This window comes from Petromyzon marinus, chromosome 25 (genome assembly GCF_048934315.1).
Source record: "Petromyzon marinus isolate PM22_M1 ecotype Great Lakes invasive population chromosome 25, UKy_Petmar_22M1.pri1.0, whole genome shotgun sequence".
Lineage (NCBI taxonomy): Eukaryota > Metazoa > Chordata > Hyperoartia > Petromyzontiformes > Petromyzontidae > Petromyzon > Petromyzon marinus.
The window spans coordinates 11606588-11625489 of NC_133691.1; the positions used below are offsets into that span (position 1 = coordinate 11606588).

General features: G+C 53.0%; 1 protein-coding gene across 1 annotated transcript in view; it reads left to right on the forward strand.

Moving 5' to 3' along the window:
* Positions 1-18902, forward strand: part of SACM1L (SAC1 like phosphatidylinositide phosphatase) — a 67880-nt gene that overhangs the window by 37926 nt on the left and 11052 nt on the right. The window contains exons 13-17 of the mRNA XM_076069733.1: positions 271-409; positions 5424-5493; positions 11186-11258; positions 13445-13538; positions 15139-15234. Coding sequence (XP_075925848.1) covers positions 271-409; positions 5424-5493; positions 11186-11258; positions 13445-13538; positions 15139-15234 — 472 coding nt within the window. The remainder of the gene's footprint in view (positions 1-270; positions 410-5423; positions 5494-11185; positions 11259-13444; positions 13539-15138; positions 15235-18902) is intronic.

The following is an 18902-nucleotide window of genomic DNA, read 5'->3' on the forward strand; positions in this document are numbered from 1 at the left end:
GGGAATTTTTTTGTGGCTTTCCAGCTCACCGCGTGGCCGCTGCTGCTGCTGCTGCCTTCCCGTTCGTTTGTGGTTCCTCCCCATGGTGCCTCTGAGTCGTCTTCTTTCTCTCTCTCCGTGTCTCTCTGTCTCTATTTGAAAGTGAGCGATGACTGTGTGGTGGCATGGCGTTACAAGTTGACATTATAATTGTTATCATTGCTCTAACGCGCCGCTGAGCAGGCTTAACGGTGGGGTTTGTGTTTTGTCTGTGTCCCGTTGGTGGCGCAGGTACTTCCTGGTGGACAACGAGGGCAAGGTGGCGCAGCAGCAGGAGGGAGTGTTCCGCACCAACTGCATCGACTGCCTTGACCGCACCAACGTGGTGCAGAGCATGCTGGCACGGCGCTCGCTACAGTCGCAGCTGCAGGTGCCACCCACCACCCAACCCCCCTCACCCCCCTCATGCCCACACCCCCAGTGCATGCTTCACCTGGCATGATACAAACACCAAACACCATGTGGGATGAGTTTCTGATTTTAAACGGTTTGGATTTTAGACTTTTTAAAGGATAATTCTGTTTTTTCGGATCTGTTGGTTTTTATCGTGCTGTCTCGTGGACTCCGCCGCTGAAATCCCAAGAACTCCGCTTGCCCGTGTTTATTTTGTGCCAGCGGCATGGCTAATTTGAAGCGCTGACTCCGACCAGACTGTGGGCGGGGGGGGGGAGGGGTCTTGCGTGCGCTGGGGCGGTGGGGGAGGGAGGTACCGGGCAGGAGCGTGGCGGGGATTAGCGCGGCACGTGTGTGAGCCACGCGATGGGGCAGCAGCTGCCGGCGTCACCGGATCCCGGGGGTGGCTCCCGCGTCCCTTCCCACTCTGTGTCTCGCGTCGTCTCGGCTGCCTCCTCTTCTGGCCCCCTCGCTACCGATGATTTTTTAGTTAAGACCTCCCAAGTGCTCGCGAACAAAAAGACAAAGGTCCCCCGAATAGCCTTAACAGACTGTTGGGGCCGTCGCTGTTAGCGAGCACCTATGAAGGCCGGCATGGCGCATGAGGGGGTTGGTGGCCAACATCACCCCCGGCCACCTTTGTCTCCCCAGCGGCGATGTTTACACATGGCACCAGGTACTCATTTGGAGCTAAGTGGACCTAGCGGATGCCCAGGACCGGTTCAAGTAATCGTCACTGGTGTTGGCCTTGAGCAGGAATCGAACTCGAGTTGCCGAATTCGTAGCACAGCGGGCTAACTGCTACACAACTGCTCCTGACACACACAACAACAACAACAACAGCCATTCGCCACTAAGTGGCGGTGACGTCACCACGATGCTTGTGCCAGGCTATGTGCACCTTGAGGCCACGTGAAGTGTAGAACGCCCGCTGGCAGGAGGTCACGGGGTAGACCCAGATGCCACAGGTCGACTGACTGAGACGACTGGCTGATGCACCACCTGTGCCCCTACTGTGCCAACTTGCTGTGCTTTAGACACCCGGCGCTCTGCTTGTTGTTGTGAGCGTCGCTCCTCCCCACTACGTTATTGTTGGAGGGCGACTACCTCCAACTGCTCAGTAGCGGCCTTGACGAGCCTCCTCCACAGAGGCCGATCTTGACACCGCTGGTACCAGTCATCAGCAAGTCCACTCAGCTCCACGTCCTCCTGTACCACATCACTCCATCTCTTCTCTAGCCCGTGCCGCGCCCGTTTAGCCCCCTCGATCCGGCCAAACAAAAGCTGTTTCGGCATGCGGTGGCTGGGCATGCGGGCTACATGACCCAGCCAATGCAGCCTTGCCTGCCGGAGCTCACCGATGGGACTTTGTCCAACATCTTTCAAGGATTTGTGAGCTCCTCACACAATCCAGCCTGGTTAAACCCAGGATGGATCGTAGGCAGGCCAGCCTAAATGTTTCTAACTGGTGAAGATGTTCCATTAGGGGTGTCCACGTTTCACAAGCGTAGAGAAGGGAGGGAATGACCATGGCCGAAAAGACCTGAAGCTTCGTGCGGAGTGATAGACCAGGGAGCTTCCACACAGCGTTACGCAACCGATGAAAAGATAATGCCGCTCGACTGATTCGGAGTGAGACCTCTGCTGTTAAACCGGAGCCGGTCATGAGCACACTGCCCAGGTATGGGAAACGCTCCACTCTCTCCACAACTGCCCCATCACCGATTGGGAGTTGTGGGGGTGGAGTGCCCGATGGTACAAAATACCTAGGCAGGTGCTTCGTTTTGGTGGGGCTGATGGTAAGGCCCCACCTCTTAGTGGCACATTCCAGTTTCATCAGCAGCGCCTCCAACTCCTCCTCTGAGTGAGCCGCAATTACCAGGTCATCGGCATACGTAACGTGGTTGACCAATAGGGAGCCATCCCTTGACCGCACCCGGGCATCGATCAGCCTCCTGTTGTATTTGTACCAGATGGAAATTCCTCCGGTACAGCCACTGAAGGTTTCACGAACTACGTGGTCGAAATAGATGTTAAATAATGTTGGAGCCAGAGGACATCCCTGTCGCACCCCAAGGTAAACAGGGAATGGCTCCGACTCCTGGCCACGTAGTTTTATCCGTAATGTTGGAGCCAGAGGACATCCCTGTCGCACCCCAAGGTAAACAGGGAATGGCTCCGACTCCTGGCCACGTAGTTTTATCCGTGCCCGCTCACCATCATGAAGGTCCTTAATGATCGTGAGCAGCGGGTCAGGGACTCCGAAAGCACGAAGAACAACCCAGAGCCCAGGCCTACTGATGGTATCATAGGCCTTGACCAGGTCAATAAAGCAGAGATGTAGGTCTTGTTGGAATTCCCTACACCTCTGCTTTAGCAAACGGACAAAAAATATCTCATCTGTGCAGGACTGCCCTTTCCTGAAATCACATTGGGGCTCCGCAAGCTTCTCCTCAGCGTGCCTGGCAAGGCGGTGTTGAATAATCCTTGCCAGGACCTTTCCTGGCACACTGAGGAGTGAGATGCCCCTGTAGTTGTTACAGTCTGTGCGGTCTCCCTTCTTAAAGAGGGGAACCACCAGGGCATCATTCGAGTCCTGCGGAACCCATCCAGTAGTCCATACTGTTGTTATGATGTCATATAGGGCAGTCTGTGCACAAACGCCACCCTCCCTCAGCATTTCGCTTGGAAGATCATCTCTGCCTGGTGCCTTTCCTGGTCTCAGACTCTGGATCGCCTTCAGTACTTCCTCAACAGATGCCACCTCAGACAGCCACTCACAGGGGGTGACTTCCTCTTCCAATATTTGAGGCCCCGCAGCCTCAGCAGGGTCATCCCCACTTTGTTCCACGATGTTTTCCATGTGGAGGGATTTCCCCTCCCCCAGGACTTCACAGAAATGCTCAGCAAATCTGCAAACATGTTCCTGGGGGTCGGAGATTGGATCACCGTTTTCTCCCCTAATGATGGTAATAGGTGTGGTGCTGCAGGTTACTTTTTTGATGGAATTAAATAGGGATTTGTGATCGCAGGCCATTTAGGCAGACTCCATCTGCTCAGCAACCCGCGACCACCACCCATCCTTGCAGCGCCTCACGGCTCTCCGAACCTCCGAGCGAAGGCTGCGGCAAGCCTCCTCATTCTCCGACGTGGGATGCTGTAGCCGATAAGAGTGGGCCTGGTGCTTTTCTCAGCCAACTTGAACACCTCCTTTGTCAGCCAGGGTCTCTGGGGAGGTCTGGACCGCGTACCCAAAGCAGCCATTGCAGCTGCCTGAGTCACGGTCCTAAACCTCACCCATTTACCGTCGACATCTAGAGGAGTGGGGGACGATGCCAACCCCAGTCACAAGCGATGATTAAATTCTCGCTTGCAACTTTCATCAGCTAGCTGAGACCAGGCCACCTTATGTTTGAATGGGGTCCTGGGTGTACACCCACCACCGGAGTGGAAGAATGGCAGACGCATAGTCGATGGTCAGAGGGTAGATCAGCATCTGACTCATCGGCCTTGCCTGCATCCCTCCATGGATGTTCGTCTTCGGTGGGGGCATAAGTAACCACCACCACCACTCCTCGCCTCTGGTTGATGGGAAGGCGAGTCCAAAGTAGCCTGGGGCTTACAGCTTCCCACACCTCATCGCCACGCTCCCACGCCCCCTTCATTTTTTTGTTCAGAAGAAGAGCCACCCCCTGTTGTTTTGCAGTCTCCTGCCCTGAGTAGAGGACTGTCCACCCCTCGGTGGCAGGAGCCAGAGCCGGTCCACCGGACCTCCTGAATGCCACAGAAATCCAGGCGGAACCGGTCCAGCTCCTGAGAGAGGAGTGGGAGCCTCTCCTCCGCAGTGAGCGTTCGAACATTCCACGTGGCCATCCGTAGTGGCTTTTTGTTGTTTCTGGAGGAGCCCCGAGAGTAAAGATTCAATCTCCTGGCTCCACCAAATGGGGTTTGGCCAGGAGACGTCATAGACGCCTGTTCCCCTGGGGCCTCCGGCACAAGCTTGTTAATTACATTTTTCGGTCGTAGTTTAGTAGTAGTTAATTGAAGGCAGAGGGGTTACCAGCCCCTCGCACCCATCCAGAGCCCCCATTTAGCTGCCATGGTGGTCACAGATGCCATGAGGGGAAAGGCCAATCGGAATTGGCCCACCCCCCCCACAGCACTGTCCATGACAGCGTTGCCCGTCCGGCACCACACACACCTACACACACATACTTGATGTATAGTTGGTATGCTTTGTGTGTGTGTTTACGTGCCTGCGTTTGTTCATACCGGCCTTCATAGGTGCTCTCTTACAGCACTTGCCCCAACAGTCTTTTAAGGTTATATGGAGAATCTTTATCTTTTGATATATATTGTATGTGTTTGTTTATATGTGTGTGTGTGTGTTTATGTTTGCATCTGTATGTGTCTTTCATCTTCCAGTCATATCAGTCAGTTAACCCATATCATCTGGGTCTGTCACATGACCTCTGTCCAGCGAGCCTTCAACACTTTGACGATGTCTCAAAGCGCACTTAGTGGCGAATGATGGCTGTTGTTTTTGTGTGTATTTGTGCTCATGGTGTTAAACAAGTGTAGGCTCCCAACTGTTATCATCCACTCTACCTCTGCCTGGCCTCTCTATGTGCCATGAAGAAGGCTTATACACACACATGGTCTTGTTATTGACATGGAATGTACATGGAGTTTTTTGTTTGTGAAAAGCATAAATATGGTCCCTGTGTTGTCTCCCTGTGTGTGTACGCGTATCCGTGTGTCTGCGCGTGTCTCCGTGTGTGCGTCTCCTTGTGCGCGTCTCCGCGTGTGTGTGTATGCGTGTCTCTGTGTGTGTGTGCCGTACGTCTGTGTGTATGTCTGTGTGCGCGTCTCCGTGTGTGTGTGCGCGCGTCTCCGTGTGTGTGTGTACGTCTCCGTGTGTGTGTGTGTGCGCGTGTCTCCGTGTGTGTGCGTGTCTCCGTGTGTGTGCTCATTTCTGTGTGTCGGCGCAGCGCGTGGGGATCCTGCACGCCGGCCAGAGGGTGGAGGAGCATGCCGAGTTTGAGAAGATTTACAGAAACGGTCGGTGCCCGCGTTTTATTTATTTCCCCATGGGGCGCAGTTCGCTCTGCGAGCTCTTACTCGGTTTAATTGGCGACGTTTGTAATGCGCCAACCCGCGGAACCGTTCCCGTCGAGGCTTCGTGCCACAACCCACGGGCGCGTTTCTTCGCTCGTTAATTCCTCGATTAATGCCGGCGGCTTCTCTCACCGCGGACAGTCTTGCTTCTGGGCGCAGCCCCGCGCGACAAGCCATGCGGTTGAACCTTGACCCTCGCGAGACAGGTACGGCATGTGCGGTACAGCGACACGCTGTGTATTAATATTCGCTGATAATAATATTCGCTGATATTAATATTCGCACGCCCGCATCTTCGCTTGGCGGATAAGAAGGACGTGCGGACAAACGCTTCTTTATCGCTGCTCCCATAATTTCTGTTCCCGTGAACGGCACTCGTTGATTCCTCCACCCATGCTAGAGACATTCGGTCTACCAGGCTGACTTTTCTCTGATCCACACTTTGTTTAACCGCCACCGCACTGCAGGTAACAACAACACGCTCGCCCACCCCCTTCACACATTCGCTCATCCACCCGCTCATTTGCTAACTCACTAACACACCTGCCACGCTGCAGGTCGCAACAACACATTCGCTCACTCACCCGCCCGCTCACTTACTCACTCGGTCACCAGCTCACTCATCCACCCACTCACGCATTCACCCACCTACTGAAGCGCTCGCCTACCCACTCGCTCATCAACTCACCCACTCGCCCACTCTCACCACACTGCCAGGTCACCCCGTGTCTCTTTTACCAAGCTGGCCCTTGTCGCATTGGGCCTTTGGGTCTGTGCTTAGAAATTTAGCGGTGGGCATGTGCGCCCCGCACGACGCGCGCGTGGGCGTAGGTCGGTGATCGCCGTGTCCCCCGGTGGCATGGCAACGGTGCGCTGTCATGCGTGCGTGCGTGCGTCAGAGAGAGCGACGCTGTGCGTTTTTTTTTGTTTTACTAACAGTCATCCCAGCAACCTGGGTTTGGTTCATCGATACGGTTAACGTCAGCGGAGAGTGGTATCTATATTTATTGTGGGCCTCCCCTAGGTCGACAAGGCCTTAAACGACGACCTGGTTCTATGTGTGAAATATCAGCGCCGGGGAGATGAAGCCGGTCCGGGCATGCTGCTGCTGTCCACAACATCCCCTTGCGCATTCTTCATGCCTTAATAGTTACTCGTCAACACCACTTGCCCCAACAGTCTGTATGGCTGCACGGGGACCTTGGTGTTGTTAGTCTTTGTGGGTGTTAGAACAGAGTGATATCGTATTGGCTTCTCACCCGTCAGTCCCGATCGCTTGCGTTTGATCCCTGGCCACGGACAAGTGGTATCCATACTTGCGCTGGGTCACCCCTAGGTCAACTCAGCCTTGAATGATTTCCTGGTGCTGTGTGTGAACATCCGCAATGGGATGATACCCAAAGTGGTCAGATGCGATCCCGGCCTGGCCCACCCCAGTGTGCTTGCCACGCTGTGGTGTAGTTGAATGCGCATTCATGAAAAAAAAAAACTCTCCAGTAGTGTGCAACTGCGGTCATCCGGAACAGATCATACAACGTGTAACGACGCAGTGCCCGGTTCACAAATACGAAGAAGAAACAGGAGGCGCTTGTTTAATCCGGTAGGCGTGCCCTTCTGTGTGGTACGATGCAGGCTGTCCGCCATGGACCCCTAAGCTTCGTTAATGAGACAAGCGGGCATTTAGAATCATGCTTGGGGTGCCCTCGCAAAGTCGTTCCTGCATCACCCCCACCCCCCCCCCCGAGACATTTAATCCGTTACAACATTGTTGTAACTCTTGTGTGTCTGATTTTTTAAATGCTTCCCCCTTCAGATTCCTATTGGACAGCTGTAAAGACGCATCCTATCTTGTGATTATTATAAACTCTCCAGTAATGTGCGACTGCGGTCACCCAGAACAGACCGTACAACATGTAACGATCCAATGCCCGATCCGCAAATACGAAGGAGACATCGCAGCGATACAATCCACTGCTCCCTGATGCGGCTGTCTGGATTGACCACCTCAATATGAAATTGTAATTGTTGCTCTGCATCTACATCAGCCGTACGGAAAAAATATTATTATTGTGCTTCACTGAGTCTTAAAACACTTTTCTCGGGAGGGTCCTGCCAAGTTTTTCGCAGTCGGGGATGATGTTGCCATTGAACTTCTTTCTCACTGTACGTAGCCAACCGTGCTCATCGGAATGTGATCCCAATTGAGTAATTTGCGGTGTAATCTTTCAGCATTGGGAGGTTTGTCAAATGCAAACATTTTTTGTTGCTGTGGGAGGAAACCAAAGAACCCCGGAGACAACCCATGTTTTACAAACTCCACATTGAAAAGCGCCCGAGTAGGGAATCGAACCCCAGGGCCCTTGTTGCTACTGCTGCGAGGCGCGAGCGCCACTGCTGCGCCCACCGCTCCTTGCGGCGACCACGAAGGGAGTTACAGCTCAAGATGGGAACTGTGAAATTATGCGGTCGCCTATTTCGGCAGCAGTAAACTTGGTGAATGCCATTCGTTCCTGCAGCCTGCAACACGGCGACACGGCCAATCTTCGTTCTTCGTGCCAGAGCTCGCGCGTGCGCATGCACGTGCATCCGAGTGCCTGGCATGGTTTCACGCGCAATCTGTGTAGCCTGCACGTTGAGCATAATTGGCGGGCCTGTGTCTAACCTGCCGAAAATGAGCACCTGCGCATCTCTCCCGGCGAGCGCCAGCTTCTGCTGCTGGCGCAGGTGTGCTTATCCTCTCTGCCTGCAACCCGCCGTGCCTTTGCCAGCCGGGCAGCAGGGTGGTTGGTGGTGGCGGCAGCGCAGTGATTACAGTGCTCGCACTATCACAGCAAGAAGTGCCTAGGATTTGATTCCCAACTCGGGCGCCCTTTCTGCGTGTAGTTTGTGTCAACAAGGACAATAGTCAAATAGATGCTCGCTAACCCAACCAGCTCCCGCAGCCTCGGCTGTTGTTTGTGCGTGCATCTGCTGTGTTGTATGTGTGTGTGTGTTTGCTCACATGTGTGCACACGTGTTTGCTCGTGTGTGTGTGTGTGTGTGTTTGCTCTTGTGTGTGCGTGTTTTCTTCTGTGTACGTTTGTGGTTGGTCGTGTGCACCTCGTGTGCTTGCGTGTCTTTGGTTGTGTGTGCGTGTTTGCGCGTGTGTGCGCATGCATTCTTCCGTGTACGTGTGTGTGTGTGTGTTTGTTCTTGTGTGCGTGTTTGCTCGTGTGTGTGTGCACGTGTTTTCCTCTCTGTGCGTGCGTTTGGTCGTGTGTGCGTTCGCGAGCTTGCCCGTCTGTGTGCGTGTGTGTGCGTATTTGGTTGTGTCTGTGCATATTATCTCGTGTGTACATGCGCGTTTGGTTGCTCGTGCGCGCGCTCGCGTCAGCCCCGTCCACCTCGTTGGGTTAGCGCTTGGACCGTGAGCCACCCATGCTTGGTCCTGGCTCCGCTGTTGTCTCATCCATCAAGGCTTTATCCTTGCCTGGCAGCTCGCCAACTTTCTCGCAACCCGTTCAACCGTAAATGTAACCGGATGTCTGACAGCCTCCTGATTCAAAGCTGTGCGCACACGCACGGGCGCGCGTGCGCACACCCCGTCTTCTCCGCAGTAGCCGCCACCGCGGACCTCCCGACACTTAACGTGTCGTGCCGAACACCATGCCAGGGATTTGTTTAAGAAAAAAGAAAATTCCCAGCCGCACGTGCAGACGTTAAATTGAATGGGGCCCAGATTAACGACGCTGACACCAATGAGGCGCTCGTAACGAACAATAATGATCACATTCGCCGTAATGCGAACGGGAATGTGGCGTTTGCCGCAAAATGTTTTTATGTTGCGGCACGTGTCGCGAGAGCGGCGGCGGCGACTGCGGAGGACGAGGAGGAGGAGGAGGAAGAGGTGGAGCCTGGCTTTGCAAGCTTGAGGTGGCGGTTGTTGGGCACTCCAAGTCGTTGGAATGGAGAGCGGGGGGGGGGTGTATTTGCGGTGACGATGGATCCAGGAGCTGCTTAAAGTGCTGATCATAAGCAGGGCCCTGGGGGGTGGGGGAGGATGGGGGGAGGGGGCATCGCGATCCTTGCTCGTGAGTAGCTGCATTAGTTAGTGGCGAAATGAGATGTTTTGTAAATACTACGTCGATATGAGTGTGGAACAGGGGACCGGTTTTGACCCAAAAACTCTCCTAATGAATGCTCCTGAAATGCTACTGAAATGCTACAAGCCCGCATTGCATAACCAGTCACGTGCTGAGGGTAGGAACCTTCTAGAACATGGGTCGCCAACGAAAATAACAAGCAGCAGCCATTTTTTCGAATTCGGTACAACACTCAATATCTCAAGAGACGCAATGCATGTGAATGCTTACGTACACACACACACACACACGTTACATCACGAAGCTGTCCTTAAAGAGAAGCATGTGGCTCCGGAGCTGCAGGTTGCCTACCCCTGCTCTAGAAGATGGCAACCATGTGGAGGAGATACACGAGGACCTGAGGAAGAATCATTTTGAATGTTTGTGCCTAAGGACAGGCCCGCACTGTGTGGAGCAGAAGCTGCCACGGTGGCGAAATGGTAACTACCTCGCCTGGCATTTGCATGTTCTCTCCGTGGTCACGTGGATTTTTCTCTGGGTCCTCAGGTTTTTCCCTCCACATTTATAAACATGCATTTACGGTATTTGGCTGCTATAAATTTCCACATGATGATAAACCACTTTGTCGAGCTATCATTTGTGGCCAGATCGCTTCTGAATAAAGAGCTGTATAAATCAGTGGGCCTTTAACTGTGGTTAAATACAAAATTATTTAGTTTCCCTGAAAGGTTTAAGAGGAGGTGGATGAGGTGGTGACAGCTTAGATCATCATCATAGGCCGTCGGACCGTCGGAGAGGGTCTCAAGAGCGCTTCCCCGATCGACAGGGAGAGAGTCATCGGACTTCCTGCTCGTCTTAGGTGACGTCCAGAGACTCATTCCATCCCTGCTAAATACGGCTGTCATAGCAGCTACGTCACAGTTACAGAGACAGCTCTCTAGGAATTGCAGCTCCAAGCGAAGTTGTGTCACTGCTCCTTCTCTGTGAACTGTAGCAGAGCAGCGGAGTGTGGTCTGGTATCGAAAGGTTTTATGTTAAAATTGTCTCGCCATGCTCTTGATTCCTCTCGTTATACTTGTTTACTTAAACCATGTATAGTTAAGGGTGCCACGGTGGCGAGATGTTAACTACCTCCCTTGGCATATCGGAAGTCGTGAGATCGATTCTAACCCTGACGCCTGTATAGTTGGGAGTTTAAATGTTCTCCCCGTGGTCGCGTGGATTTTTCTCAAGGTCCTCCGGTTTTTTCCTCCACATTTAAAAAGGTGCATTAGAGTATTTGGCCACTGTACTTTTCCACACGATAAGCCACTTAATTGAGCTATCAGTTGTGGCCAGGTCGCTTCTGAAAAAAGAGCTACATAGCTTAGTGGGCCTTTACCTGGTTAAATAAAAAGTAGTAGTCTAGTTTGAGACGAAAGACTTTTGGTCTTGTGTCCACTCGTCACCCGTCAGACCCTCACACACCCTGAGCTAAAGTATCGGCCGTTCTCTGAACCTCCCTACCCCCACCCCCCCTCCCCACGGAAACCCCTACGCTGCCCCCCCAACAGTCTGGGCCGACAATGCGGATGCTTGCGCCAAGCAGTACGCTGGGACGGGCGCGCTCAAGACCGACTTTACACGGTGAGCGTCACACGGCCACCACCACAGCCGCACTAACCACGACCACCGTAACCACATCGCATTCACCACATCATCATCACCACCACAACAGCAACCGCGTGATCACAACCGCACGACCACTGCCATCGCCTCACAGCAACCGTATAATTGCCACCATCACGGCAACCCCACGATCGCTACCACATCGTAGCAACCACATTATCACCACCGCAACCGCATGACCACAACTGTACGACCCTAACACAATCGCAGCCATCACATGATCATCACCTCAAGCGCATTACTTCAACAACCATAGGATCACAACTGCACGCCCTCCACCACAACCACATCGCGTGCAGCACATGACCACTGCCACAACCTCATGGCAACTACCACAACTGCAAAGACCACCAGCGCAACCACGTCCACTGCATCTAGCAGTCCACGTGAAACACCGCGTGCCCTGTTGTATATACGTATGTATGTTGAACTTTCGCACCATATGTAGCCAACCACGCTAATCAGAGGTGCAGGAGGACAACAAAACTAAACACAAAAAGCAGTTCTTCAGAAATTAGTTTTCAACTTCGATTTACAAGTTCATAGCTCCGGTGGCTTCCTAATATCAGAAGGAAGAGCCTTCCAGACGGCCGCAGAAGTGCATCTGAAAGTACACGATGCAGTGACCATATTTGTTCGATTGGCGAGCCAATAGCCGCCGCTGCGAGGCCGACCCGAGTTCACGAGATGGTTTACACTCCTTGGCGCGATAACGCTCCCGTTGTACGCGCGCGCGCGATGGACTTAAACGCGTACGCAGTGACCGGGCGACGGCCCTGCGACGTGGTGTGACGTTTCTCTGTCACAAGGGAGACACGGGATAGCTTGCTACTTTACAAAGCTCGACGCCGCCTGAAAAAACTCCGCTCGCACTCCTTGTCCGCTCGTGCACCAACGAGATCGCTCTGAGCTCTTCGGGCTGCCGTGTTCTCAGTACTCCGAGGTCAAGGCTCGTTTCCTGTAGGGGTGTTTGGGGCTTTTGCCAGTGCAGGTCACAAGCTTTAGAATGCTTTGTTCCTGATGATAAGACCATCAGAGCCCCCCTTGAAAACTCACCTCTTTAAATTGGCCTTTACCCCCTAGATCTCGGCCAGTGTTTTTCACTAATTTTCAGAGCGGGGGTGGGGGGCACTTTCACTGATAAGACATCATCAGAGGGCTGCCACGCATTTGAAACCATTGTTGGATTTGGCAGCAAGATGGGGTTTGTTTTCACATTTGTGTATTGTCGGGGGCTGCGCTAAAGGCCGTCGGGGGCTGCGCTAAAGGCCACCAGGGGCCGCCATTGGTCTGCGGGCCTTGCCATGCAGAACATTGCTTGAGGCCATTTACCCTGTTTCTGTTTATTTCCTGCTTTCCATATGTAGTGTGTTAAAAAATGACTCGCACCGACACGTTGTAACAGGTCACGTGCTTCCACATTATTCACCTATTCTTGCACCAGTCGTAGGCACTCCTATAACTAACTATCTGTATGGTAACTTCTCCCCCTCGTATCTACTTTACACCTCACTTATCCTGCACTCGGCAGCTCTGCTCTCAGCGTCTCCGCACACAGCGTAGTCGCACACAGCAGCTCTACAACTCCACCGCTGCCCGCACCGATGCTCCCTTAGACCCGCTCACCCGGGCGGGGGGATTAGCCTACACCCGCCCGGTGACGCGTGAGGGTTGAGGTTCGTTGACGGCTCCAGCGGCAGCGGCGAGATGTCTCCATTCGTGTCCCCAGCGACAACTCCCCGCTCCGCTCAAGCACACGCCCTTATATCCCCTTGCCAATTGTCCGAGACCTCTCGTGCGTCTCTTTAAGCTCAGCCAGGCTGGCGCCTGTTTGCCCATCAATCAACCCTTATCTCCCATTTCCCTGGCAACACCTCCGGTCGACCCCGTTTGCACCTGCTCTGCCCCTTAACAACTGGCAGTTTGTCCGTGCAAACCTAAAGTTTGCACCCGCGCACCCGTTTGCCCTCAGTTGCCCTCGGCTAACTGTGCGCACCGCGTATTTCACTCCTCTACACATACATGGCCATTGGGATCTACGGATGAAATGCGCCTTACATGTGTAAATTATTATGAATCACCCCCTCCCACCCCCTCCCACTCTCTCACCCACCCCCTCCCCCCACCTGCCCCTCGCCCGACAGCACGGGCAAGCGCACCAAGCGCGGTCTGCTCATGGACGGGTGGAACTCCATGATCCGCTACTACAAGAACAACTTCTCCGACGGGTTCCGGCAGGTGAGCTTTGCCACAGGCTGGTGAGGAACGCAGTCTCATACCCTACCGGGGGAAGGCCACCGTTAGGGCTGCGGTGTTCCAAGAGGCCCGGTGTACGCCGTAATGTTGCGAGCACGCGAAGCCGTGGGTGGAGCGGCGGTTAACACTCTGTGTGACTATAAACTTTTTATTTTACCAGGTAAGGTCCATTGAGCTATGTAGCCCTTTTTCAGAAGCGACCTGGCCACAAATGATAGCTCAACAAAAAGTGGCTTATCACGTGAAAATGTATCGTCAGCCAAATGTTCTAAACGCACGTTGATTATAAACGTGGAGGGAAATCCGGAGGACCCGTAGAAAAATCCATGCGACCACGGCACGGAATGGAAGTTCATGGAGAAAAGGAAACCTGAGTGGCCGACCGCTGATGTGATAATGGGACTTCTGGCTTCGAAGACGAGGAAGACGTGAGGTCGCCAATTAGGCCTCTCCTCATGTACTATTCTAAAAAATATATAAACTATTTTAGATGTTGCCACTGAAGGCCCACGAAGCTACGTAGCTCATCTTCAGAAGCGACCTGGCCACAAATGATAGCTCAACGTAGTGGCTTATCATCTGGAAATTGAGGCCACTATTCAGACTATGCTAGGAGAGGCCATCGTTGTTCAGGACCAGTATCACCAATAGGGTAGTTCACTATTCAGGTCCCTGCAGGTGTTACCACTGTGCTGGCCGCTACAGGCCGGGTCACTATGAATATGCTTACATGCCACTGTGTAGGCCCCAACAGTTGGCGTGCCACGGTGGCAAAATGTTAACTACCTTGCTTGGTATACAGGAGGTCGTGGGTTTGATCCCGACTCTGATACCTGTGTATTTGGAGTTTTCACATCTCTCTCTCTCCCTTTGGTCGTGTGGATTTTTCTTCTGATCCTTCAGTTTTTACCCTCCACATTTAGAAATATGCGATAAGAGTATTTGGCTGCGATGAATTTCCACACGATAAGTCACTTAATTGAGCTATCATTTGTGGCCAGGTCGCTTCTGAATAAGAGCTAAATAGCTCAGTGGGCCTTACGTGGTAAAAGTGAAAAATAGTTAAGGTTTTAGTTTTAGTTGGAGCTTGGACACGCAAAGCTAAGTGAAAGGTCACCGAGTCTGTGATTGCACGGTATTGACACTCTGTCCACACCGTCGGCATCCAGACGCCGCTGTGACTGCAGGACTGCTGAGTACAGTGAAACCTTGGATTGCGAGCATAATTCGTTCCGGAAACGTGTTTGTAATCCTAAGCACTCGTATATTAAAACAATCGTACATCAGTTCTGATCACGTGACGCTTGGCAGACAAAGCGTGTAAATGCTACTCGTATTGCAAGACCCCTCGCTCGTTTATCAACTTAATATTTATTTTAAAAAATTTTGCTCGTCTTGCAAAACACTCGCAGACCAAGTTACTCGCAATCAAAGGTTTTACTGTAATGGGAACCGCAAACAGTTTGCGTGACCCCTGACCTCCCCGCTCGCCCCCTTATCCCTGCCCTCTCACCCCGGGGTGACCTCCCCTTGCCCTCCTTCTCCCCCTGCTGAATCTGACGACCGCAAACCGCCGGTTCAGGATTCCATTGACCTCTTCCTGGGCAACTACGTGGTGGAGGAGGCAGAGAGGGCCACGCCACTGCTGCACGAGCACAAGGACTGGAAGTTCATGGCCGTGAGTGTTGTCTCGCATTCCACGCCGGCACGGGTCCGCACCAACACGCGCGCATGTGCTGGCTGGCCCCCCCCTCGTGCGCCGGGCCCTCCATCGACTGGACATTGGTGAAAAAGAGCTTAATAGCTTTCATTCAGTATGGTGCTACTCGTGAACGGTGGCACTTGCCTCAATAGTCACTCTAAGGCTACACGGGGTGGGGGGGGGCATCTTTGTCTTGTACATGATTGTCACGGTTTGGTGAGCAGGGGTGCAGCGGTTAGCACACTGCACCTTCGTGATTATCTTTCCCCGTTTATTGTTTACGAAGTGATTATATTTTTTAACTCGTAATTTTTCTTGAAAGTTCACGATTAAAAGTTTTTTTTTTTTTTAAATTGGTATCACCCATGATTGTAGAACGATTTCACTAGTAAATGACAGCATGTCAAACATAAGACGTCATTGTCCCGTGACAGCATGGGCATTATCAGCATCATAGATTGTAAGGGTGCAATGATTAGAAGACTCATGGCGGACCGTGTTAAGTGAACTGCAGTTGAAAAATTTCTAATGCGATCTTCCTTGATTCCCCTTTGAAGTACATCAAAGCAGTGAAAAAAGGCGATAAAAATGCGAAATGCTCGCATTTAGTTTCGTATCGCGAGGAGCCGGCGATAGCAACAGTCGTCCACACTTGATGAGATTTTAAACATGTTTGTAAGGAAACCGGAGCACGCGGAGAAAATCCACGCATACGAGGAGGAAGCACTCTATCCTGTACAGTATAGAGTGTTGTGTCCGCACTTAGCTGTACCGTCTTCTCCCGGCAAGCCAGGGCATCTCCTCGATGCCCATCGAGCGAATGCAATTATTGGTTAAAGTTAACTGATTTTGCGATAATTGTCACGTTAAGACTTATATTGCGGACGCCCTAATTGTTATTATACAACTTGTCAGCGTGGGTTATTTCGGCTCTTCCCAATTTCGTCATTAATTGGCATTGGTCAAATATCCTAATGCAGATCACGGGCAAAAATCTTCATCATCGGCCATGATCAATCCACCACCCAACATTCCAGCGATACAACGATCCACCAATTGCCAGCACATGTGCCGACTTCCTTGCTCCATCTCCGCGGCGGACGCACTGTTGCGAGCGTTCGTTCCCGGCGGGCTGCCACTGAATGAATCGTTAAACAAAAGTAGAAGAAGAAGTTATTGCCTTGAAATAAAAACACTCCCAAATCCCTCCGCTTGCTACGGGTCGTCACGGCAGTGGCACACCATGACAGCCCGCGGTAATTTGGTTTGCGCGAGAAGGAAATGCAGACGAGCTCAGCCCCGGGGCCCCTCGGTGTCACAATCAAGCGGCTCGAGCGAGCCCGCCGCTCCTCACCCAATTTGTGAGCGAGTGGAGAAGATTTTCCGCCAAAGGCGAGAGGTGGATTGAGTCCAGCCTCCATTGCGCTTTTGGAGGTGTCGCTCTCAGATATGGAGCCTCGCGTTAAAGCTGCTGCCGCTGCTGCTGCTGGCGCTGCCGCTGCTGCCGCTGCTGCTGCTGCTGGCGCTGCTGCTGCTGCTGCTGCTGGCGCTGCTGCTGCTGTTGCTGGCGCTGGCGTGTGCACTTTGCGAGCACTGCACACAAGGGCGCACGCGTGGGCACGGCGTCTTTGGAAGATGAAATTCAGCGATTAAACGCCAACTGTCACGCTTGATATGGCTCGGGTACATTTGCATAAATAGATACCTGCCAGCATTAAGCCTTAAGACACTTCACAAAGTGCACCCAGCCTGCCATATGCATACACACAAATGCACACACACTTAGATGATTCAAAACGTACCTACACTCAACGACAACCGCCATTCGCCACTAAGTGGCGGTGACGTCACCACGACGCTTGTGCCAGGCTATGTGCACCTTGAGGCCACGTGAAGTGTCGAACGCCCGCTGGCCGGAGGTCACTGGGCAGACCCAGATGCTGTGCTTTAGCCACCCGGCGCTCCGCTCGTTGTTGTGAGCGTCACTCCTCCGCCCTCCGTTGTTGTTGGAGGGCGACTTCCTCCAACTGCCCAGCAGCGTCCTTCACGAGCCTCCTCCACAGAGGCCGATCCTGACACCGCTGGTGCCAGTCATCGGCAAGTCCGCTCAGCTCCACGCCCTCCTGTACCACATCACTCCATCTCTTCTCTAGCCCGTACCCCGGCCGTTCAGCTTTCTCTATCTGGCCGAACAAAAGCTGTTTCGGTATGCGGTGGCTGGGCATGCGGGCTACATGACCCAGCCATCGCAGCCTTGCCTGCCGGAGGAGCTCACCGATGGGACCCTGCCCAGATCTTTCAAGGATTTGTGAGCTCCTCACACAATCCAGCCTGGTAAAACCCAGGATGGATCGTTGGCAGGCCAGCCTAAATGTTTCTAACCGGCGAAGATGTTCCTTTAGGGGGGTCCACGTTTCGCAAGCATAGAGAAGTGAGGTAATGACCGTGGCCGAGAAGACCTGAAGCTTCGTGCGGAGCGACAGACCAGGTAGCTTCCACACAGCGTTACGCAACCGATGAAAAGATGATGCTGCTCGACTGATTCGGAGTGAGACCTCTGCTTTCAAACCGGAGCCGATCATGAGCAGGTATGGGAACTCTTAACTCTCTCCACAACTTCCCCATCACTAATTGGGAGTTGTGGGGGTGGTTGTCCAATGGTACAAAATACCGAGGCAGGTGCTTAGTTTTGGTGGGGCTGATGGTAAGGCCCCACTTCTTAGTGGCACGCTCAAGGTTCAGCAGCAGCGCCTCCAACTCATCTGAGCGAGCGGAAATTACCAGATCATCGGCATACATAACATGGTTGACCAATAGGGAGCCATCCCTTGACCGCACCCGGGCATCAATAAGCCTCCCATTGTATCTGTACCAGATGGAAATTCCTCTGGTACAGCCATAGAAGGCTTCACGAACTACATGGTCGAAAAGATGTTAAATAATGTGGGAGCCAGAGGACATCCCTGTCGCACCGCAAGGTGAACTCTCGGCCACGTAGTTTTACCCGGGCCCGCTCACCATCATGAAGGTCCTTAATGATCGTGAGCAGCAGGTCAGTGATTCCGAAAGCACGAGGAACAACCCAGAGCCCAGACCTACTGATGGTATCATAGGCCTTGACCTGGTCAATAAAGCAGAGATGTAGGTTTGTTGGAATTCCCTACACCTCTGCTGTAGCAGACAGACAGAAAATATGGCATCTGTGCAGGACCGCCCTTTCCTGAAACCGCATTGGGGCTCCGCAAGCCTCTCCTCAGCGTGCCTGGCAAGTCGATGTTGAATAATCCTTGCCAGGACCTTTCCCGGCACACTGAGGAATGAGATGCCCCTGTAGTTGTTACAGTCTGTGCGGTCCCCCTTCTTAAAGAGGGGGACCACCAGGGCATCCTTTCAATCCTGCGGAAACCGGCCAGTGGTCCAGACTGTTGTTATGATGTCATGTAGGGCAGTCTGTGCACAAACGCCACTCTCCATTAGCATTTCGCTTGGGAGATCATCTCTGCCCGGTGCCTCTCCTGGTCTCAGGCTCTGGATCGCCTTCAGTACTTCCTCAACAGATGGCACTTCAGCCAGCTGCTCACAGGGGGTGACTTCTTCCAATATTTGAGACACCGCAGCCTCAACAGGGTCATCCCCACTTTGTC